The sequence below is a fragment of the Mchenga conophoros genome, linkage group LG23 (genome assembly GCF_057382185.1).
Source record: "Mchenga conophoros isolate Kocher_MC1m ecotype Shallow Benthic linkage group LG23, M_conophoros_male_GT1.1, whole genome shotgun sequence".
Classification (NCBI taxonomy): domain Eukaryota; kingdom Metazoa; phylum Chordata; class Actinopteri; order Cichliformes; family Cichlidae; genus Mchenga; species Mchenga conophoros.
In genome coordinates, this window is record NC_140547.1 from 5796766 (window position 1) to 5821068 (window position 24303).

Here is a 24303-nt window from a genome sequence, read left to right on the forward strand (position 1 = left end):
TCGGCTGAAGAAACACTGACAGTTGTTCATAAATGGCAGCTGGTAATATTTTTAAATATTAAACTGCAAGGAGAATGAGGTGAATCGTGACTTCAGGCACATTCCATATGCATTTTAGCTCAAATTTCTTTGCATTGGCTCTCCCTTGCTTTGCATCTACATTCGCAGAGCACCAACTCTTGACAAGATGCAGTTCCATTAGTTCTTCCTGTCCCTGACACATTTTCACAATATTGCTATTCTGCTCTTCACTCGTGTTGCGCACTTACATGAGTCAGTTTCGCAAAATCACGATTCAGAACAAGTGGCCTCTGTTTTGCATCACTCCAGTCTAGACACTACGGCACATTACTTAAAGGCAAAACTACCACCTGCATAATTACTGGCTCAATAAAGTGATTTAAAACAATTTGAATAATAGTTTAAAAAAATGCAGGTTATCATTTAATGTGTGCGTTTTTGCTTTTTGCACATTATCATTTGAACAAATTTGTAGATCACAGAAACCTCAAATTTGGTACTACTCTAAAGGTCAGCTTTGTACATAGTGTTAATCATGAGCCCTTTAACTTTGATCAAAGACAGATGGCTGATGTGGACTCACACGATGGTTGTCAGTGTGGTTAAACTGACAGACCAAAGTTGTTCTATATGTGTTTTAATGTCTTTATTTGGTTAAATTGTATATGTTCTTTGTTTGCTGCTGCAAGATCACAGAACTGACATAACAGTTAAGAAAATTGCACCGTGGAAAAAGTTAACCTGAAAATAATCAGTAGAAATACCTGTCTGGAGCACAGTATGGAATGTGCAGTGAAGGAACAATAACCTGCTTTGTACCAAATAACAGAAATTATTTCGAACTATTTACACAGTACATAAAAACTAATGTTCCACATTTAGCACACTCCTTTGGAAGATGTCCAATACTTGGTAGGCTAAATTTAAGTTTTCCAATAAACTCAATGGGCCACCAAGAAAGCTTCCATAATGGGATTTTTTTTTTCTTTGTGTGTGCATTGTTTGAATATAAAAGACTAAAAAAAGAGCGACCTGATGTTACAGACTGTAATCAAAGAACATTAAGGTTCTGATCACCGCCCATTCATAATGCAACAGATGCATTTGTGATGGATTTCTGCATCTGCATTTTAAACTCCAATAGCTGCTGCTGCTGCTGCTGCTGCTGTTGTTTTTAGAGCATCTGCAGTTCTAACGGATAGCCTGCACAGCTTTAGCAGATTTCGAGTAGCCTAGGCTAACTTTTCTGCTCATTCATCATTTAGGCTACAGTCATATTCATATGTAGCTCTGTGTTTGTGCGCTGTGCTGTCTCCTTTTTTTGACGGCGTCCCGCGGTTTGCTGGCAGGCTGCAGCAGGGATGGTAGCAGGTCAGTGCGATCGGATGAGCGTTGTACCAGTCGGTCTGGTGGTTAATATGGAATATTTGCACAGAGCGATCTGTCAAATCCATTTGCACCGGCGGAAAAAGGGAGGCCTGTAGTAGTGCAAAATAGAAAAACAGGTCATTTCGCCGTTCTTTATGGCTTCTGGCTCCGGAGATGAAGAGGGAAACACGGGGGGCGTTTCATGGAGACTCATAGGCCCTGCCTCGGAGCTTTCCAAGAAGCGCTGCCGTTTAATGCACTCCTCTCTCGGCTATGATTCCGATGTCTGCCTCTTCTATGTGAAGGGGGAGTTTTTCGCAATGGATGCTCGCTGTTCACACTCCGGTAAAAACAACAACAACAACAACAACAAAAACACATTTATACCCGCTTAGATTTAGCTTTAGCAGGGCCTTTAAAACGCGAGACTAGAGCGCAGTTATATGTATAACATTGCAAACGCGTCACGTCGCGTTTTTATATGCAGCCTATTGAAAATGTCTCTGTGGGTGATTTAACTGTTAAAATAAGAGAAGGCTGAGAGGGGAAATAGCATCATGCCCCCTGCTGTCTTAAGTTTTAGTGTTATGAAAGTATCGCATTTTTCTAGAATAAAGATGGCAGCAGGGATTGTTATGAGAATAAACGGTTATTAACAGTTTCCCGTGCGGAAATCCAGGCGGTCCTCTGTGTGAGGGGGACATTGAGGAGGCTGACGGAGTCCTGCAGGTCTTCTGTCCCTGGCATGATTATAACTTTGATCTCAGGACTGGGAAGTCAGGGACATCACTACAGGTCAGTAATAAAGTGTGCCCTGATAATGCTGCTTTAGTTTTACACCAAAAACGCTTTTTATAAGGAGTGTTGATTAATCACTTTATTTAACTTGCATGTAGGAGCAGTAAATTTAGGCACCTGAATGTATATCAGGTTCTTAACATTTACTAAAAGCTGATACTAAGACTTGATGCATTCACATCAATTATCCTTTAATCTTAGACAGATGGCATGTTTTTGATAGACAGGACATAAAAATCAAAGCTCGTCAGATAGAGTTAAGGTGATGTTCAGCTTGAGATCTTCTGTTTTGTTTTGTTCCAATGAAAAAAATCAAGCTTGACATTTTATCCTCTTTTACATTCATCGTTTTCCACATATGATTTAAATATACATCACTTTATGTCACTCATGTCAAATGTTAGACTAAACAACATCAAACTGTGTGTTGTGACAGGCAGGGGTTTTTTTGACTTGGAAGGTTACTCCTAAAGTAGCTTAGGGAGTTGTGTTTTGTTCTAACTTCTGTTTCTTTTTCTTTGTTTACTTTTTTTGCAGCAACAAGTGTATGAAGTCAAGCTGGAGGATGGAAATGTTTATGTGAAGCACAGAAGTCATCTGTCCTTACAGCCTTTTCCTCCAGATCGGAAAAGCTGATCTACCTCAGAGCAGGTGCTTTGTCCTCCTGTCCATTTGTTAGACTTGTGTAATGAACCTAATGTAGTTTGTTTTGAGACTTATTCCACAAACCCAAGCCGTCCAAAAACATTTCTAAGCCGTATCTCTCATTTTCTCAGTTTTGTTTCTCTTGGATTGCTGTATTCTCAGGACCAAATCCAGGAGAGTTTCTTGCGTTTTTCTTGCTGCTGGCATTCGAGATGGAGAACCATGCGCAGGCACTTAACCTGCAGAATCAGCAGGTTATTGTTGATTTTTGATAACACAATAGATGCAAGATAAAGGTAGTGGATTTATGCAGTTTCATGTTTTTTTTTCTTCCTTAAAAAGAAAATATCGTGATTTTTAGTGGAAATATTGCAGAGTAAATTTGATGTGCACTTTAGTTTTTTGCCTTCAGATTTGAGCCATTTGCACTTTCCATTTCATTGTTGATCAAAACCCTGTAATTGGAGTGGATCTCACCATTTTTCATCTCAGTTCTCAAGCTCTCAGCCTCTCTGCCTTGTTGCACTGATATGCACTAGCAAGCAAAAACAAATCTGTTTGAAGAAACTGAAAATCCTTCCAAATGCTGTTTATAATTCAAATATAAATTACCAAAACTCCGAACAGATTTTTTTCCGTTTACAATCCACTTGTAATCCGAGTTCTGTTGACCAATCGCATTTGAGCAGGCTTCGGTTACACCCAAATAAAGAAATCCATGTGGGGAGCAAAAACAGGAACGCATTCGCCAAACTGCAATCTTGTCTGATGATAGTTTAATTTTATATTTGCTTTGTTAACAGAAAAGAAAGGCTTGACCTGGCTTGACTGGCTTGACTGGCTGTACTGCAAGTCTTGAAAAAACGGTTATTGCGCCAAGATGCTAAGTCAGCAGACTGACAGTTTGGTTTTCGAATCACAGAGGCAATAGGAGTATCCAAAATGTAGCACTATGAGTTTTTAATTCAATTAAAATTGATAAAATAAAGAGTAAAAATGAGTAAAAACTGAACACCATCGTCTTGATTTCTTGAAAAGAATCATCATATTTTGCATGTTAGCGTTTTCGAATAACCAGTACAGGTCTCCTTTAGTAAAGCCCACATTTTGCATCTAAGTGTCATTTTATTTCATGGTTTACTATATTTCCTATTATTCCAGACTTGAGAGGCAGACTTGTTTAGTTGTGCCCTTGAAGCGATGTCACATAGGAAGAAACTCTCTTCCAGGATTTATTTGCAAAACTTTTTTTTAACCCAATTAGAGTTTAAGCAAATAGAAAACACATCAAGGACACTGTGGTTACAGTTGGTGGCAATTCCACAGCTAACACGTTTCCATCAGCATTTCTCTTCATTCCTGTCTTCTGCACAGACAGGTTTGTCTGTTACTGACGCAGTGGGATTTACGAGGAACGGTTAGTAAGGCGCCGGAGGAAGGTTCACAACCTGAAATGCACCACTGACTTAAGAAAAATGTGTTTTCCTAGCTGTGCGTGTGTGAGTGTGAGCAGTGATGCCAGTGTGTTGTTTTTTTTTTCTTCGTGGTGAGAGCAGTCACTCACTATATTTTCTGTCAGCTTCGTTTTCTGGCAGACGCACAGAACCCCGTCACGAAGGTGTCAATGACAGTGTGGCTCAACACTCCAGTTTTCCTCCCTACTGTGCTCCCTGTTGTGCAACTTTATTACAATAATAATTCCACTGGTTAAAAATGTTATGTGCACCAGACGTCTCGCTGTGTTGTCTTACATTTCATCACCTGAAGGGTAATGTGCAAACAAAGTGGAGATACGGCTATTTTGTGTCAGTAGAAAAGTCAAAGTAACGGTTTGAGATTCCGCAGGAATGTTTTGAGACGCTTGAGGCACATTGGGAAAATTGGGATTCTCATCAGAATGTTGTTATGTTTCCTAAAATGTATTTTATATTCTTTTGTATTTCTAGTGTATGTCTCTGGGACTGCATACACCAATGCATTTAAATTCACCCCTCTGTTGTAAGTTAGTATCATCAGTATCATGTTTGTTGTAAACTTTGTTTATTGTTGTAAGATGGAAAAAGTAAAACTAGATCTATGCATTTTATTTATTAAAAATATATATGCATGTTAAATAAACTTTTTCCAATTTTTAGACTGTTCATTTGTTAAACTTATACACAGTTCAGAGGACAACATCAAACAAAATGTTTACACAAAATCATTTATTTACACTTGTTCGTTCGTACATTTATACCAAATTTAATACAATACACAATTTACACATAAAGACCTAATTCAGAGAGAAACAAAGCATTCAGCATCTCCATGCAATAGTTAGCATTACAGACTATTATCAAGAGCTGATTTATGTAATTCTTTTACTACTCAGGATTTCTTCCTGGGGTGCAGTGGCAAGTATGCAACTCTCTCCATGTCCTCCAGAAAGCGGTGGAAAGGTGTAAGGCTGACCGTCTTGTGAATAAATTATGATCTCCCTGAGACCCTGCTGGACTATACAGAAGAGAAAATGGATATGTCTGTTTACGCTTAAGTTTCTGATAAATTGTGGATGGTTTCTGGTGGATTCAGAGACTTGTGCTTTTCTGCAGAACAGAGGCAAACTCAGGTCAAGTATTTTGAATAGAAATCCACTCCTTAGATTCTTTTTTTTTTTTTTCGAATATCAGTTGCCACAAAAAACCTCAAATTTTGCCAGATGGATTGAAATACACTTGAAAATATCCAATTTTCTACCATTCAAGAATTCTGCAAAGCTGTAACTATACCAATAGTATGCTTTAGACATTAGTTCCCCGTTTTGGGAAAAACGCTCATTCTCCTCCTTGCCAGAGTTTGGAGATGAGAATAGTGATGATACCCTTACATCAGTGGGTTCATTAAAAAAATACAGCCAGTACCCAGCTAACTCCAAATGTCAAACAATTTATTTAGAAGTTTAAAACACAAATACATAAATCATATTCATGATTCTGACACTAAATAAAGTAAAAGGTTTGCCACTACTACTGCCAACGAGTCAAGATAAACAGTTTCTTTTAATTAAAAAAGGAATATTTTCATCTTCTTTTATCTGTTGGTTTCAGGCTCAAACTGTCTTTATTTGATTTTAAAGTATCTGGAAACTTTTTCTTGAGCGATTAAACCAAACATTGCAGAGGTTCTTTAATCTCCTTTGAAGTTCCCTAAAGACAAAGTGGCTGTTTGGAGAGCACAGCTTATTTTTCCATGCAAAGCCTTACATAATGGTTTACTCAGGCTATTATTGTTACCTTGTCCTTCAAGCTCTCCTGATAACTTCTTCTCATGAATAAGCCAATTCTCCTGTCAAAGCATTCCCTGAAGAAAATCTGCATTCTTCCATGTGCAACCACTTTCAAAGCTCAAGATTCTGTAAGTGATGGGCTATGAGGCCAAAGACCACTAATATTTTCCCTTCCCTTTTTTCTTTTTCAAACCGTACCCTGAAATGATTAAACCCATCACTAGATAATCTTGCTTCTCTTCCTTCTGATGTCTTTGGTCTAACATTTCCTTTAGTTGCTCTACATCTGTTTGGCCCCTTCAGCTGACCTCACAAACTATTGCATTTTATAGGACTTATCTCTTCCTACACCTGGATTCAATCATCATCTTTCTTACGGGGTGGAAGCTGTATCTGCTGCTGGGACATGTTTGTTTCCAACTGGACATCTGAACTGTTCGTTCACACACAGCCCACAGGCCTGTGATTAGAGAGGTCAATGATAATTCTGAAGTTTGCACAGGCTGCCAAGCTATAGATCTATGTTTGGAGTGCTGTTATGTGCTCCACATAGAAAGATTTATAAGTTTGAAATGATACCATTTACAGCATATTAAATGATAAATCTGTTGCACATCAGGACTAAAAATATAACAGCACAAATGAACTGAGAAAAAAAAGACATCTTCAAATGTTAAATGTGCAGAGAGCTCGGTAGCAATTTCAAAGGAAATATGTGTCCATAATACTCTTGTGCCCAATTTATTGCTGATTGCTTAAGTTCAATTTGGTTGTTTGTGAAAGTCAAACTGTTTTTACAGTTCTCAAGAGAATATGTAATTTATTTTCTAATTAGCAGCAGGCTTATATTTACTTGTCAGCCTCTTCTGGTTTCTCCAAGGTCCATAGTGCACCTTATTCATTTTGGGATTAGTTCAGCTCGAAGGGTTTCTCCCATGGGTCTGCAAAACCCCATACTGCAGATAAACAATAGATTTAATCACTGAGTAAACTCCATGCCTATTACTTAGTTCAGTTAAAGTAGCCAAAAACTCAATTCATGTGTCTATTTCCATATCCATATGGCGTTATAGTCTACATTTATTTGTATTGCTACTCATACTTTTACACAGCTTAATAAAAACCTGACTTGTAAACACAAGTTGTGTTTCTTCTGAATTCTCATGCTTAAGAAATCATGTTTTGTTAATTAAGAAATGACAATGGAGTTTTTTTGTCCTACTAACAAGATTGCAAACTGAAGCCAAAAAGATTATTGTAAAGTCAGCAGATTCATGCTACAAAGAATGAAAAAAAAAAAAACAGTGACTCAGAGAGTCAAAGAGTTGCACAACACAACTTCAGTTATTGGCTGAAAATCACACAACTAAATCAACAACAAGATTCTTGTGCAAGGTACAAATACCTTAGCCACACAACATGCAACATGAAAAACTTATTTAATTCACCAGCAGCACTTTTCATGAACTGTTATAGTTTGAAACATGCTGAATTTTATTCATTCTCAAGTTTAATGATATTTATTGCACTTCAAGATATAAAGGCAGCTCATAAACACTTTGCCCTAGAACAAAAACAAAGTTCATTTAGACCCTGAAAGAGCTTCTTGCTGAGAATGAAAGTATTGAGGAATAGATTATTATAAGTAACACTTTGTTTGGTGATGTTCTAATGTGGAATGTGCAGAGGGGGGAAAGGAAATCATGTCATGCTTCCAAAAACAATTATCGTTATTTTGAAGCGCCAGTCTAGAGTAAGGTCCTTGCTTGTCATGACGACAGCCTCAGTCTTCCACATTTTAAGTAAGTGTGGAAGAACGTCTGTCTGAATCACAGTTGGCAATATGGTACACTAATGAAAAACACTGAGAAGCATGGCTGAAAAGATTCTCTGTTCACTGGGTGGCATGCTTCACCCCACTGTCTCTTTTGCATGTTCCTCCACTTCATGGAGAGTTTCTGAGTTTGTATAATAAGGGCTCAGTGTCTGCTTCAGACAACAAGGACCACACGTTGGTTTCTCTCTGATCTTGAGGAAAAGCATGAGTTCAGTGGAAAGCTATGGCCAATTACCAAGTGTTTGGGGTCTACCATAGTATTTATAGTTTTTAAATTTCTGGTTTTGGGTCAAGCATCAAGATATGTCAGCAAAAACACCCACTATGGAAGTGGAATGCCACAAATTAGCTCTATAAAAGTTCCAATTTCAACCCTCAATTTAGTGTATTCATTCATAAAATGAGAGCAAAGTCAATAAAAGCTGGTCACCAAGTTACATAAAAACAAATGATACCTGTCTTTTACCGTGGATGGGAGAAATTAATATACCAAATTCTTCGAATAAACGTCAGACCTAATGAGTTTTCTAAATTGATGTCTGTCTCGGGTTTGTGATTTTCATAGTAAAGGAGGGATTCACACTCATCAGCAGACAGACAATCTTCTGAACTTGATGCCATCATATGACTCTCAACTGAAGACCTAACAATATAAAGAAAAGATTATTATAGATATATCATTTTGATGTGATTGCTAGTGTAAACACTGATCAAATTATATTATTTCAACCTACTTTTTATCACTTCTGTTGGCATTACTGAATGCGTGTAGATACTCTTCTTTTGGTGGTTGAGGTGACTCTGCGATTCTGGGTCCTACCCCGTTGCTCTGAAGGATAAGCAACTACCTGGGTGGATGATCTCCTCATCTGCAGACCATCTAACTCTCTCATGTCCCTCGCCATCTGAGACAAAGTTTGACCTGGGTTGGTCTGCAGACGCTGGAAAAGGCTTTCCCTGTTGATTTTCCTCTCTGGACAACTGAAGGTAAGTGCAACTCCAGAGTCTGACTTCATCTCTCTGGAGAAACCATCTGAGGTGCCATCGAAGCAGCGCCCAATAGCGATCTCTTTGGCCACTCTAGGGTTCTGGTCTGTGACTGTGTAGATACCATAGTTGTGTCCCAAAGGGTCAACGGGTGCTAACATGGTGAAAGCATGAGACTCATTGTTTTGAGCCACTGGTGGATGTTTAATGAGATACTCTTGTAGGAGGTTGTTGGTGTTGATCCTGCGGCAGTTACCTTGTGGAAGGATTGATATGAGGGACCGGTCCACCTCAGCTTGGTCAAATAACATGCCACTGCATTTGAACTCTACACATGCTGCTGAGGTATTGGACTCTCGCATATCCCGAGTGCTGCGAATGTCTCTAATTCCATAAAGCTGGCCCTTTGTCTCTCGGTGTGTTCCTCCCAGATTCCTTGACCTGACCATGACTTCTTTCTGTCCAAGAATTTTGATCTTGATGAAGCATGCTCTAAACTCTTGGGGGTTAGGCCACCAGGACAGGTAATCTCCTGTCCAGGTTGTCAAATCATTCTCCTCAAAGGGAACAACGTTGTATTCATACTTGTCCTTTTCTACTCTAAAAAACCTGAAATGATTAGCATCAACAGGGGCATTTTCACAAGCTATTAAATTCTGATATGGATATATTGGCCCATTGGTCTCATCAAAATTGTTTTGGTTAGGCTTTGCCAAATTGATTTTGAAGGCAGTTTTCTTTAATGCTGGATCATCATGGTCTGAACGCTGGTAGTCTATTTTATCTAGATAGGGCTGAGAGACTCCAATGATGTTTGGATTCATCTTTGGGGAGGAAGGAGCTGCCTCTAGTTCCTCCCCACCCAGCATTGCTGTGACATAAGCTGTGTAAGCATCAGGCTTCTGGGCATCACAGAAAGCTGGTAAACAGGCCCCATTAGGTCCTGTTATGACACTGTCAAAGCGGCCCCATGCCCTGGGATTAGAAGAATAACCAGGCTTGGGCTCCAAGTTTATCAAGCTAATCACGATACCCTCCAGCTGTTCAGTAGGTAGGAACTTGTCACTCATGTAGGCACGAACTTTGACATAGCAGCGTCTATTTTCAGGTACGTCTAAATTGAAAAGTCTGCGTTCTCTGATTTCCATGTTGCCTATGAGGAATGTGCGCTCCTCGCGCTTGCTCCTTCCATGACCACCAGTAGTTGTTGTGCTGTAAGAAAAGTCGCTCTCCTCTTCCCAGACTCCTGTGTCGGGATTTAAAGACCACAGTTTCATCTGGGGAATATGTTCTTGCATTTTGACGTGCTGTGTGTCAAGGAGGACTTGGACTGCGCCAGCTCCAAGTACCTCCTTGTTGGAGTCATCTCTGAAGTCTACAGAAAACATGCCATAGGTCCTTAAAGGAAGCATGTCACCTTCATCATCCACAAAGTTAAGGTCGCCAGGGGCAGCTGCTGCAGTAGTGATGTTTCTTGGGTCAATGAATGTGACACTGGCTTTGACAGTTCCTTCGTAGATTTCTCCATTGTCCTTATGAAAAGAATTAGGAGGAATAACCAACTGCCCTATGGGGTCTTCATCTTTAATTTCTCCAAGGCTAATAAAATTGGTCTCTCCTGCATTGATATCAATTGGTGTTTGTTTTCTCATCACTTTCACATCGTGGTAAATAGATCCACTTTTCTTGTCAAAGATGAACACCTTGGGCGTGTCAATAAACTTTTGACTAGGATCAACAAAATTTACAACTAATCTCTGTGTGTCAGGGGTGATTCTTAATGTGAAGCCTCCTTGGTATCCAGTGGTACCCACTCTCTCTTTACCAATGTAGATGTGCCCAAAACGCAGAGGCTCATTATTGTCAGCTGTGACTACTCGACCTCGAACCAGCACAGTTGGCTGCACACACTTCTGACAACCGCACTGTATCACAGCACGGATGGGGAGGCTGTAGCTACCACAGTCAATAATTCTGCTTTCCATATTTTTAACACCACAACAGAATCCAGCTCCATCTCTGCAGCCCATATCAAAATCTAGGGAACCAGCACATTTGTTGTGAGGACAGCGGCCAGCATTGTAGTACTTGGAGTCAGTCCCGGGTTGAACACAGTCTGTGGGTAGCCTGATGAGATGTGTTTCAGGGGTAGAATTGCATGCTGGTGCTCCTTTGTCTGTGAAATAGACAATAAATGACATTAAGCTTTTGTTCTTTCATCATCATGAAAGAAATATTGCCATAAATTTTAAGTTGACTGCTGTGTAATGTGACTTTGATGGTGTTTCGGAAGTAAATGCAGAGTTAACATATTAAAAACAGGGCAGTTCATGTTCTATTTGCTTTGCTGTATCTGCTCTTGAAAGTTTGTCAAATATACAATCTAGCATTAAAATAAAATTGCTGGTTTGAGGGTAATTGCATATTGATTTATAAGCATAATGTGGAACAGGTATAGAGAATAGTTAGAACTTGCTGGTGGAATGTATAAAAATATTTATACCTTTATTTTTCACACATGGATGCTCACATTAAAAACACAGTACACACAAACGTCCAAGGTCTGCATGACCTGAAAGTGCATTTAAGTGGCCAAGTTGGATTGTGAAATATGCATAAAATGGTAATTAGACTTCAAGCTTAAGAAAAGGTTTCTTCACCAACCATCCAATTGGGAACTGGAAGGAACGACCAATTGTTCAACAACCCACTGGCAGCATAATTAGTATGCAGGATATCATGGCTGTTTGTAGTTAAGTATCCATCTCCCACATAAGTCAATAACTGCAAACACATGAAGCAGTTTGATTTGTAGATTGCTGTATTGTTTTGCAAGTTTCCTTTGATCATGAATTATAAAACATATAACCTCCTGAACAGCTGTAAACATATTGTGTTATTCAAATTAAACTTCTGCATTATGTGTAAGGGGAAAAGAAACTATTGGGATGAAGGCATGTTTATCATCCCGCTCTGAGGTGCAGGTGTTGTTCTGCACACATAAAGTCTCTCCAGCCATAATGACTTTTGGAGTACAGGGATTTGTCTGTTGCCTAGAATTGATTGCTTTAGCACTGTTCCATGAAAAGCCTGTTTGTTAATCTGTGTCTTAACTAACAAGCACCTGGAGAATATAAGCTGTGTATGTGGGGTTCTCCCACATGGATGTGGAAAGACATACTTGTCTGAGTCTGAGAGAGAAAAGAAACATAATTTATTGACAATCTTGGGTTTCATCTCAACACTGGGTGTTCTGGAAAAATTGGGTTTGAGGTTTTACAGTGTCCAGAGCCCTCTCACACAATAAAGAATCCCTGTTTAGAAAGCTGTAGTTTCAACCAATGTAAACACAATAAAAATCTATTCCTCCAGGCTCTGCCAGATCGTAAGACTGATATTTTTCATTTTCCCATGTTGGTTTTTTTTTTTTTAATGAAAGATAGTTTATTAACTGACTTTCTCCTCTCTTTCAGTTGTAAGCCACTGTGGTTTTGTTTGATTCCTCTTAATGCGTAGACATGGCTCATGGATGACTTGGTTTGAGCTCAGCACTGACATTCCTCTTTAACTGTGTATTCAATCTCTGAGGCAGCTGCTCTTTATACAGTAGAGTTGCGGTTGTTTGCTTTTTGTCAGTGGTTATACTTGAACCAGTACAAGACATTGACTAAATACGTCATTGTCAAATGCACTCGGGTGGTAGCCATCCTGAGCAATAATCCCTGTGTGCCGCTTTCTATCATCATAGCAAATTATTTCTTCTCAGTCTGATGAAGATTAATTACATTTTACTAGAACTTTACTATTTTTACTTAAAGAACAACCTTGAAACAGAAAAAACACTGGTATTCAGTGCTTTGCATGCAGTACATGTAAATACACTATATAACTTTTTCCAAGGGTCACACATCTGTCATTCTCTTAGCAGGACTACATACATACTACTAGTCTGCATTTCATAAACTTGGTGCGGAGGTGGTGCATGGGCAAGGGAAAAATCTTATTGGTGCCAATCCAGATCAGCGTCTTCACTTACAAAAAACTAAATGGGGCATTAGCTCTGGCAGAGGAAGTGGTTTCTTTGTTTCTGCCATTCTTGTTTGGTGCTACACATACCAATTACAGTAAGGAAGGCGGGGGAGGACTTGATGCTTCCTGCAGGGCTGCTGGCTTTACAGTAATACTGTCCCGACTGCTCTGGCTTCAGATCTCGCAGTACAAGCTCCTCTTCATACTTGTATACCTTCCTGTCCAGCAGAGTCCCATTGTGATACCTTGATAAACAGACACAAAGAAAGAAACAGAGAGAGTGATTTGTTCTTCACTTTACTTTTTTACATTATTGTCAGCCACTAATCAGAAGGTCGGTGGTTCGATCCCAGGCTGCCTCCTGGCTGCATGCCAAATATCCTTGGGCAAGATACTAACCCCATGTTTGCCTACTGGTGGTGGTCAGAGGGCCCGGTGGCGCCAGCAGCCTCGCCTCTGTCAGTGCGCCCCAGTGCAGCTGTGGCTACAATGTAGCTTGCCATTGCCAGTGTGTGAATGTGTGTGTGAATGGGTGAATGACTGAATGTAGTGTGAAGCGCTTTCGGGTCCTTAGGGACTGAGTAAAGTGCTATACAAATGCAGGCCATTTACCATTGTGGAATGTTTATTGAACTTTAATCAGCTAAGCAATTATATTTAAAATTATATCTAAAATGTTAGCAAATATGCCACCAGTTATACTTATTTTGATGATTTATGCTAACAATGACTGTACAATGACTCATAGGAAGATTTATCAGATGACTTTAGCTTATAGAGCTTATGTTTTAGTTTTATAACCTGTAACTTAAAAACTATACATTTCATAAGTGTAGGAAGGACTGTAGCTATTTTTTGAGTGTTATTCTATGAGAGTGTGCCAACAATGATGTTCATCTCACCAGTAGTATTTGTCAGGTGTTGGTGATCCTGCTGCCTTGCAGCACAACAGCACCCGTCCTCCCTCGTAACGCACTTTATCCTCTGGGTGCTTCACAATGTACGGCTTTTCTGTGGAAAGCAGAAAGGAGAAAATCATCAAGACTTTACTCTGATTGTTGTGAATGGTGCCGCAGGTCATAGAGAGCTCATAAAATTCAAATATTACACTTTATTCGCCCGTCGGTCTCTGAGCTTGTGAAAAATGATTGTTGAGGGAATTGCCTTTTCGAAAGCAGCTCAAGTCTATTTTTATTTGGTTTCCATGCAACCAAGTCACTGCTCAAAGCTATGTAAAGTCTCACAATAGTCCAAACTGTTTATGTTGTAGAGCTGTCAATTTCCTGTTTTCAGTCGTCTGAGAATATGATTGAAGGATCTGTAGACTATGTGGAATAATAATAATGCTAGTCTTGTAATAATACCTATTTTAAGAACAACCCAAAATATGTAATCACTTTTCTTTCATTTATCTGCACTTACCAGCTGATCTAAGAATAGCCCGGACCCAGGACATGCCTGTGGTGTTACTGGAAGTGGACACAGTGATAGGGGCAAACTTCTCCTTCCTGATGGTGATTAAAGTTGGGCTGGAAGAGCAGATTCCTAGGAGCTTAAAGTGACCCATAGCATCTGTACGGGCACGGATGACCTTGGGATGGCTGGCTAGTGACACAAAGGCTCCTGCCACAGGGACACCGGTCACACTGTGGATATCACCATGTAGGATGTGGCCTTTGCACACGCAGTGACTGCAGTCTTCACTGGGATGGCCTTCAGTGCACACATACTGGCATTTGGCTTTTGTAAAGAAAGCGTTGAGATGTTAGCAGATACTGATCAAGACACCAAAGTAAAGAAATGCCTCACTACAGCTAAATGCAGTGTGGCTTTGCATACCTGGGCATGGAGTCTTTCCACATTTCTGGATTTCAACAGGCCGTCCCACACACTGCACTGTCGCTGAAGTCCTTACGCAAGTCCTTCTCCTAATCCTGCGACCTCCACCACAGGTCACTGAACATGACCCCCAGGGACCCCATGGACTCCATTTAGCTACAAAAAGACACAACGGAAGGGAGTTTCAGTGAATCATTCTATCAAATGGATTGTTAACTCCCTTGTGCTGACTATAGGATTTCTAAAGGATTTAGCTGCATTTAGAACTTTACTGAAACAGCTTCAATCAATAAGACTGTTGCTATTAATGGAAAACATAAATTAATGATACAGAAAATATACTGTGAATAAATGGAATTTTCCATTTTATAGCTGAAGGAAATGTCCGTAAATGGTACAGAGAGTATACTATAAATCTACAGAATTTTCCGTTTTATCATTTACAGAAAAGTCCGTCAAACTTCCGTAAAAAAATCAGAAAATGTACTGGCAGAAAATTACCAGGACATTTTCCGTTTTTCTACTGAATTTTTTTTACAGTGTACTGAATGGTTTAAAAGGAATGTTTTGGGGAATTCACCAATAAAAAGGGACATTATGAATCACTTTGTTGATTAAAATAGTTTATGTGTAGTTCAAAGACCATATTCTCTACACTAGCTTAGGGTCCTGTCTGAAATTTGGTGGTGATTGATATTTGGCTGTTACCTGTACATGGTGGGGTGGTGCACTCTCTTCTCTCTGAATGGTGCCCCTGACATGCTGGCACCAACAGCAGAGGCATGAGCTGTGCGCTCACACATTTCCTTCGGCGGACTTGGACACCCACGTCATTACAAACTGTGGTTGAACAGGGGCCCCACTCACTCCATTCAGTCCAATAGCTCTGCACTAAAAACATATTACAGAGGACAGAGGGACATTCTAATCTTGAAAGATGTAGCTATGCACCAATGTTTACAATGTTTAATATTTGTTTAGTTTTTGTAGTGTTTTGGCTAAATATTCATTTCTGTGAAGAAAAAGCTTCCACAGCCCTGGGCTGCTGTAATCGGCTCTACCTGGGGGGCACTGGAAGCGAACATGGTAGTTAGAACAAACGCGACCATGTGGCTGTTCCTTGTTGATGCACCAGAATCCCTTCTCCAGACTTGAATGAACCACTTCCCCAGTTTCTGCCGCTGCCACCCAGTCTGTAGTACGAGCCTCCATGGCTGTAGGCCGTGCACAAACTCTCTCTCTGTAATAGAAACGAATTGCCTCCAGGCGCTCATAGTCTCCATTTCCCCCAGGATGGTCAATGTTGAACCAAGATGTCCATTCAGTCACGCCTGGAGGCGCATGAAGGGAAGACGTGGATGAAAACCACAAAGATAGAACATTAGAAAAAACTAATAATTGTGGTGTGGAGGTTGGAGCTAGTTTTACATGGGGGGAGACTGTTAAGAATTAAGAAAGACTTGAACAGCAGGGATGGGTTACAAGCTTTCAGGGGTCTGCAACTATCATCTGAAACTGACTTCATATACTCCAGGGAGCTTTGTATTGTTGAGGATCTTTCCATGCCCCCTGGCTTGAGTCATGAGGCATTCTGTTTAATTTTCCATCTGTGGCATGTTCTGAAACCTGAACAATTTCCTACTGAGAAACATGAGGAATTACAAATAAAAGGAACCGATTAGCCTCATGTGATAGATTGTTTTCCTTTTAAAGTAAAGCACTGCTTTACTCCCAAACAATAATGTCCACCAAGAATTGATTATGTGTTACAGACAGCTGTTTCTGTATAGTTAAAAAAAAATGTTGTTTATTGAAATGCTCCTAATTGTATTAATGTTGTGGTTTAAAGCTGTTCACATCACGGAAAGCTGACTGAGGCAAACGATCCTCCCAGCTATGCTAACAGTGAATGATTAGAAAGCAGATTAGTCATACATCTTTTGTACAGAAATGTCTTTTAGTGTTACACCTCTATCTGTTCTTAATAACTGCTGAAAAAACTGTGATATGAGCTGCAAGATAACCTCATCCACATAAGCAATTATAGTTTTAAAAACTCCCACTCTTTGTTTTACTTCACTGATCAGAAACACAGTTTCCATAACAACAGGCCTTTAGTGGAACAAACAGGAATTATTATGGTGCACGAAGTGATTTTTATTTAGCTTTGGGTCCAGACTTGAGCCCTGTCTTTATTTGCTTCTATTATTCCATTGAATAAAGTATCTGTAATTAAGTATTTTTGTAATTAACTATTATTACTACTGTAGCCAAGGATGTCTAGACAGCATCGCTGGATGACTTAGACAAAGTTAAAAGGACCATCTTTTTTCTATTATTTCCAAGCAGATGTGTTCTTAAAAGCAATGGACACCATACAAAGACAAAACACACTGCGTCTAAAATTATGTCTCGGCCTCATGCCTTGGAGTTTAAAGTTTTCTGAGTTACGAGTCTGCAAAGGAGTAAAATCTCTGAGGTAACATCTTTATTGGGCGCTAAAGGATTTACCTTGAGTCTTTAAAGTTTTAGTCACAGCCATTAGTAAGGCTGCTAAATCAGCAAGTCAAATAGCAATAACGAGCGTACTGATAGTTTTATAATACTGGCCAGGATCTGCCTGCACTTTTGCTTTCAGCTGATATTTAAACTCTGGCGGTTTAAAAATGTCTGCCAAAGAATTAGCTCTCAATCTCCCGCCGGTACCTGTTGTCTGTGAGTCAGCGTACATGTTGAAGGCCACTCTCCGTCTCTTGTCTGAATGACTCTCAGTTCTCAGTGATTCTGCGTACACAAGAAAACAGCTGGTTATAGACCGAGCTTACACTTTTTGTCCTTGAGAAACTTTAAGAAGAAAGAAAAGAAATTCTAGAAGTCATGTGTTGGAGATGAGAGTGTGTTACCTTTTTGAAAATATCTATACTTGTGCTTGCTTAAACTACACTATTGATAAAATCAAGTTTTCAATGTGTGTGCGTTTTGAACAGCTGCTGAGATTTACTCCAATTTTGTATGGACACGTGCACGTTTTGCTCTTTCTTCGAGGCAAGGAGACTTTCTGCTTAAATAACAACAAACTGAAGATTTATTCCCTTTTCTTTCTCTCAGATGTAAGCTTTCATCTATCCATCACTTTTCTTTTTTCCTATATTTCCCCTTTCACTCCTCTCTGTCTTCTCTTTTATCATAGCTGCTCTTCAGCAGCGGCACTCTCTAATCCCTCTCTAATCTCCCCCAGAAATCTTTGTCATGCATCTTCTCATTCTTCAGTCCTTCTTGCCCTCCTCTGTCCTCCCTTCTCCTCTTGATCCATCAATAAGCACCTACTGTTGAGGATGTTAATGAACCTTCAGTTGAGAAAATCTGAACCTGCAGAGTCATCTGATATTCTGTGCAGAAGCTTTCTGTTCACCTCTTTCTCTTACTCAAACACATGCAGCAATTTCATGCAAATTGGTTTTATTTGAAGGACATATGACTGCAAAATATGTATTGAACACAAACTGCATGCGTACATCACTAAATAAGTCTTACATCATCTTCTTTTAAGCGCGTGTGTTCATACACACAGCAGTAGATGTAAGAAGTAAGCAAATACTAACCTTTTAGAAAAAGAACGATATTAAAGCTGGCATTCATGTAATTTTTTTCCCTTTGATTTATTAAGCATGCACCGTACATTTTCACGCATGCTTTGATGTGCAATGATTCATTTACCTGCGGCACAATTTTTTTTATGTTTTGAAAAGCGTCAGTTGTTTGCTTGACATTTCTCCTTTCGCTAGAAACTCTGGGAAGAAATGTGAAATGTGGCCATGCGGAAAAAATAAATGTCAGTCTGTGACAGAAACAAAAAGTGGCTTATGTCACTTTAGTGTGCGTGTGTAATATGTGCAAGTGCTTAGAACTGTGGGAGAGACGCTGCTGAGTTTACGAGCAGAGACGCCCAGCACAGAGACCGGTATCGATCCCAGTCCCCGCTGGTTTTACAGCTCACTTCAAGTCTTTCGTTTCATTTCTTTTCAAGCCCTGATGGCTTTTGATAGATTTACCAAAAGAAGGATAACAGTTCAGCAGGACAAACATCAACTTCACATTTTAAGGTAACGTAGACAGTCAGCTGACCTTCATGGTTGTTGATTTTTTTATGCCTTTGGCTTTAAAAACCATTGATATTTTTCCAGATCAGCTTTGTCTCTCTGATACCCTGGAATGACTTATAAACAGAAGCAAATGCTTTCACACTGATCTGGTGAGCAGATGTGGCTCTTCCTGCAGATTTAGTTTAGTAAATCAGTTCAAATAGTTTTTTCACAATTTTTTTTTGTCTCCCGAGCAGGTAAAGCACAGTTTTTCTCAGTGACAATGATGTTCACAAATCATCAACACATCCCAGAAACAACATCAGAGATCTCTGTCCAGAAGTCCTGGGAACAACTAAGATACTGCGCAGGACCCTCAAGCTCCCAGGCCTCTGGTACAGGACCCGAGCTTGAAGGATAGACCGCCCGCAGGGGCAAGAGGGGATTTTTTTTTGTTCATTTTTTTATGTGTGTCTGTGTGCACAAAGAAGCCTTTTCTTTCTTTTATTAAAAATGAATTAAAACTCCTGTGGCTAATTAATAATGCTCCCCATCCTGAAGCGCATGTTATTTCCAAGAAGTTCCAAAACACTATTTCGGCTCCTGTTACATAACATTTTTCTTTCCTTTTCACACCAGAGCAAAGGGAATTCACAGCAGAACCGCAGGATTATCATTTCAAGATGTCTGATAATGATGAAAATGAAATGACAAACAATTCTGTGGATTATAGGGTGACTAATGGTTTTAGAAAGCAGACAGAGGAAACCCAGATTAGCTACAGAAGAAGGCAAATGTTGGGGTAGTGACCTTAGTAATGGCTGGGATGAAGTGGCTTGGCTCCCACAGCGCACTCAAAGCTTATTGTGCTTCTGAGGGACATGTTAACACATTATGAATTTTAAATGCTAGGGGATTTTATGGGGGCACTGCTTCATGCGGCTGGTATGTGAGCGAATTTACCTCATCAAGAGGCAAGTAACACACGTTTTTCAAGCCAACGGGACCAAAGTTAGAACTTATTATTTCCTTTTTAAGCTTTAGGAAAATACACCCTAAAGGGACTGACTGGTGCACTATACCTTGTTCATGGGTTTGGGGTTTTTTTGTGAACAGAAATGTCTTTACGCTTTGACTTTTTGCAGCTGCTGTTACACAACCCAAACGTTGTGTATGTTGCTTCTGATTTTCTGATTTAACGGCCCATTTGGCGCTTGTCAAATCACCGCTGAACAATAAACTTCTTTTATGACGTGACATGTTGTGGTTTAGCTTTGTTTAGATCGCATGGTTAAGTTTAGGAAATAGATGCAGTTTGGTGGAAACGTGAGGCTGTCCTGTTAGAAACAACTACGTTAGTCATTTCAAAATGAAATATGTTTACATTCAAGTGCCAGCAGTTTTAGCCATGCTCACCATCATAAACCTTGGACAAACCTTGGACAAGGTAACAAGATAGCTGCACTGGTGCGTTCGAAGAGATCTGCATCCTTTTCCACATATAGCAACATGGTAAGTTCCTGAATACCAAGCAATGTCACTTATATGTCTGAAACATAGCTACTGGATTACTTTTCATCCACCGCTGCATTCATTGTCCTCTTTATCCACCATAGGTCTGTTGTGACAACTGCAAGTCTTATTTTAGAGAACTAGCTTTGGGTTCAATGATTTACGTCACAGTGGTTCATTCTGAAATACAGCTGGTTCACTTACAGCCTGGCTGCACAAAGGCAAATCCACTAAGCCCTGGTGCCTTTGTGAAGGACAGCCTTGCTCTCCTTCACTTTCTGAGTGAGAAATTTCTACCTTAGCCAAAATCTAATAAAAAAGCTGCTGAAGAGTGGAACTGTGGAGAAAATGGAGGACCTTATGAAGTTTCACCCAACACGATTTCACTCATATTAGGGAGGTATGGTTGTGCCAGATGCAGGCTGGCAGACAGATGAGGCTAAGTAAAAGGTCTGGATCCTGTTTATTTATAATATTCCAGATCCCTACAAGAAGGAAAAGATGTGAAAACACCAGCTTCCTTCCTCGTGTTACATAACCTACTAGACAAAGCACAGCTCGCTCAAAGAATGGGGTTATGCTTTATTTGTTGATGTCGCTCGTGCTCGGGCTCAGGAGTGTGTGTGACAGCTGCCACAGGAGTCCTCTGTTAATAACAGAGGCATTCCATCCATGAACTGTGTATGCATTGTGTGTGGGGGCCTGTGTATGTGATGATCCGTTTGCCATGTCATCTGGAAGTTGTTTATGCGTTTGGCTAGCTCCTTAACTGAGGTGTGTGTGGTTTCAGAAAAGTCTGCTCTTTCTCTCAGTGCCTATCTCTCTCTCTCTTTACCCCAAAGTTTCTTCTTCTTCCCAAAAGGCTCTCAAAACTTATAAACATCTGTAGCTCCTTAAAATCAGCAGTTTTGTCCGTGACATTAACTAATGGTGGAAACCAACCACATGATTTAAGAATTTACAAAAGTATAACAGATGATTTGTGTATTTAAAGGAGGATATTTGTGGAACACCGCATTGTTTCCTTGATACTATTAAAAAACGTTAGTCAGTGTTGAATTTCTCAAGAAAAAATATCTGGAGGTTGAACTTCCCCACCTGTGCACAGGTACTGAGCCAGAAGCTGAAAATGTAAAGCAGCTGATTACTCCTGCAACAAATAATTTCTTGGCATCTCTTCTTGTGTCTGTACACATGAGTAGAAAAGAAAAGCAATGAAAGATGTGATTGTGGCTTGCAGCATGTCACTAATGGGAGTTTGCGCCTTTTCGTTTGATCCTATGTAATCTCTGCGTCAGTCATTAAAGTCAGCTGGCCAGACAGCTCTGTGCTTTATAGCAGACAGTGGTCAGCATCTGGAGAACTACCCCTCCGTCTGACTAACAGCCCTCCAGCTACTCACCAACTATTTTGGCTTTGCCTGAAAATTATGCAGAGAAGAGAAGAGAAGAGAAGAGAAGAGAAGAGAAGAGAAGAGAAGAGAAGAGAAGAGAAGAGAAAGATTTAGACCCAAAGGTGGTAATACCACTGTTTTCCCCTCTAAGTTGGGCATTCAGCAGCAGCTGCCAACTTTAAATAGAAAAACAGCTTGTAAACCTCTAAGCTCTAAGGTGTGTGGAGAGGGTGACTGAGAAACAAGGCAAGGAGAGAATGTTTGGAGGAGGGAGTGTGATTGAGGGAGAGATAGAAGGGAGAAAGGTGGGGAAAGTATTTGTGGGGAAATACCTGAGGGAGACAGATTAGAAACAAAAGGCGAGCAGATGAAGACGAGCGGACAGATGGAGACACGCAGTCGTTACTTTAGCAGTGGATTGAATGCAGTTATGAGGGCTGAACTGGTCATCAAAAGTGAAAAGGAAAGAGTGAAATGCTGGCCAGTGTGACGGTGGAAAAAAAAAGAAGGCAGTAAAGTAATTTTACCTGTTCTCCTATTCCTCTTTTTTATTCCATTTTGTCATTAAGCCGAGCACAAACCAAGCAGGTGGAAAAGTGGGCCACTGGGTTTGTGATTATTGCACCTTGTTTCCAAGGTGACTGCGTTTATATCTTTAGGGACTGCTCCCAATGTTAGAGGGTGAAATAAGGACAAAAATGCACCACCTTACTGCAAGATGTGGATGTACTGCTAAAGGAGCGTGGCATGAGGCGTTAAACTTTTACGATTGGAGTGTTCTGTTCAATCAGAGTCAGCATGAATCACCATTTATACATACACTTTCACTGGTCTCTAATCTTTTTATATATACTCATCAGTGAATGGCACAAAGACATTTACAGTTCAGAGGCTTCAGAGCCCAACAAGACATGGAGACTATTAAGGTGTATTCACACTCATTTGCTTTTATGAACTGCCAGCTCCTTCACTTTGGAAAAAAGAGAGAAAAACCTAATGTGAAGCAGCTGTAAGGCGAACAGAAAGTGACAGCTCTGGAAAAAGTGCTGCTACTGGTGTCATTCAGGAAGAATGGCAAACTTTCAGTGGACGATAAGAGTGAAGTTTGCTGGGAAGAACTTCTAATCTCATCTGGAAGAAACTGTGTTGTGCTAATGTCTGCAGATAACCAACACTTAACCAGCATTAAAAACCGGGAGCTACATTAGAAAAATAGTGCAAAAAAAGCTATAATTTCAAACTGGATCTTGGTCAAGTAATAAAAGCTGGACACAATTTTCATAAAGCAGGCCTTCCATTTGCTGATAGTGGCGGCTACTGTGAAATTGTTGTTGTTTTGTGATTAAACGAGACTGCAGGGACAGTTTTCACGACCTCTTCTCCTTAACATCCCACTCCATCTCCATCCAACTCCTTTGTGTTATTAAAAGTGCAGGAGAAACATGCATATGGCTTTAGATTCGAGATTTCAAGATAAAGAGGTAATAAGGCAGTCTTATCGCACGTTTCCATCGCTTCAAAGGATGTTACTTTGACTTAGTTTTACATTGCCAGAGACTTATTATCCCCGTAAAAAGTATTTCTACTTTCCTAAACCTAACCTCAAACCACATCTTCTTTCACAACATTTTGTGATTTACAATACGGACTTTATGACTTCACATCCCCAGAAGGGAGTAGGCTGACTTTGAACACAGATTAATGTCCCAACAATGTAAGTAATCCAAGTACACGGACACTAATCATGCACTACTCTTATCATATGAGCTCATCTTCAGACATTTGTCTAAATTCTTTCAACATCCCGCTCTGACATCCTTAGGGAAATGCCGTCAACTTGGGAAACTCTACAGTTACTGTCAGTTGTGCGGCACATGTGTTAATACTCATAAACTGGCCCTCTTTCTTGTGTGATTATGAAATGAAAACTGAAAATTGCTCAAGGTTCATTTTCAACATTTGCAGTTTCACAAGCATCATTTTGTTGGCAAATCTGTAGTTACAACAATTTCTTGGGATTGTGTCATTCTGACATGATAATAATATATTAGCAGTTCAATCATCAATCTTCACCTACCTTGGCTCAGAGCCACCGAGGCCAGGAAAGACAGCAGCAGCGCCACTTTATTTAATCCCAACATTGTGCTGGCGATTCTCTACAGCATCGATACGAACTAATTCAGCTCTCAGCTGAGCGTAGCTACTTCAGGTCCTCAGGTGTGACTGAGGCTGTTGTTTGGACAAACTCTTGCCTCTGCTCCTTCGTGTGAGTTGAGTTGCTGAGCTGGAGACAGGAGCTCAGCCGTTTTTAAAAGAAGGGGCATCGGGACTGCACACCAATCCAGTCCCTCTCTTCTCACCATTGGCCAGTGAAATGCAACATCTGGGTCCCCCGTATCATGGTCCAAAAAAAGGTAAGGGTATGGTGGGGGAAGAGAGGGGAAGGAGCACACACACACGCAAGGAAAGAGAAGGCAAATGTGCCTGTGGTTACTGAAAGTAAAAGGGTGCTTTCCTGTTCTTCTTA

General features: G+C 40.1%; 2 protein-coding genes across 2 annotated transcripts; one reads left to right on the plus strand and one right to left on the minus strand.

Annotated features, from left to right (window-relative positions):
- The first annotated feature begins 1169 nt into the window (after window positions 1-1169).
- On the plus strand, window positions 1170-4966 carry LOC146546495 (Rieske domain-containing protein). Its single transcript, XM_085263932.1, has 3 exons — window positions 1170-1734; window positions 2069-2184; window positions 2725-4966. Exons 1-3 carry the CDS (start codon window positions 1545-1547, stop codon window positions 2821-2823), a joined length of 405 nt encoding a protein of 134 aa, XP_085120058.1. The 5' UTR covers window positions 1170-1544; the 3' UTR covers window positions 2824-4966.
- A 775-nt stretch (window positions 4967-5741) lies between these two features.
- Window positions 5742-24303, minus strand: cilp2 (cartilage intermediate layer protein 2). The gene is made up of 10 exons (XM_085263931.1): window positions 23854-24303; window positions 17496-17573; window positions 15851-16120; window positions 15498-15680; window positions 14790-14945; window positions 14373-14690; window positions 13853-13961; window positions 13038-13195; window positions 8669-11097; window positions 5742-8577 (listed from the first exon to the last, which is right to left on the minus strand). Exons 1-9 carry the CDS (start codon window positions 23915-23917, stop codon window positions 8690-8692), a joined length of 3744 nt encoding a protein of 1247 aa, XP_085120057.1. The 5' UTR covers window positions 23918-24303; the 3' UTR covers window positions 5742-8577; window positions 8669-8689.

Excerpts from the sequence above, each read along its gene's own strand:
- LOC146546495 (XM_085263932.1), top strand. The coding sequence starts at position 1,545 with ATGGCTTCTGGCTCCGGAGATGAAGAGGGAAACACGGGGGGCGTTTCA. Across the intron at positions 1,735-2,068 it reads TGCTCGCTGTTCACACTCCG|GCGGTCCTCTGTGTGAGGGG; the intron begins GTAAAAACAACA and ends GCGGAAATCCAG. Across the intron at positions 2,185-2,724 it reads AGTCAGGGACATCACTACAG|CAACAAGTGTATGAAGTCAA; the intron begins GTCAGTAATAAA and ends CTTTTTTTGCAG.
- cilp2 (XM_085263931.1), bottom strand. The coding sequence starts at position 23,917 with ATGTTGGGATTAAATAAAGTGGCGCTGCTGCTGTCTTTCCTGGCCTCG. Across the intron at positions 17,574-23,853 it reads CTCGGTGGCTCTGAGCCAAG|AATCACTGAGAACTGAGAGT; the intron begins GTAGGTGAAGAT and ends TTGTGTACGCAG. Across the intron at positions 11,098-13,037 it reads CGCCTTCCTTACTGTAATTG|ACAAAGGAGCACCAGCATGC; the intron begins GTATGTGTAGCA and ends TCTATTTCACAG.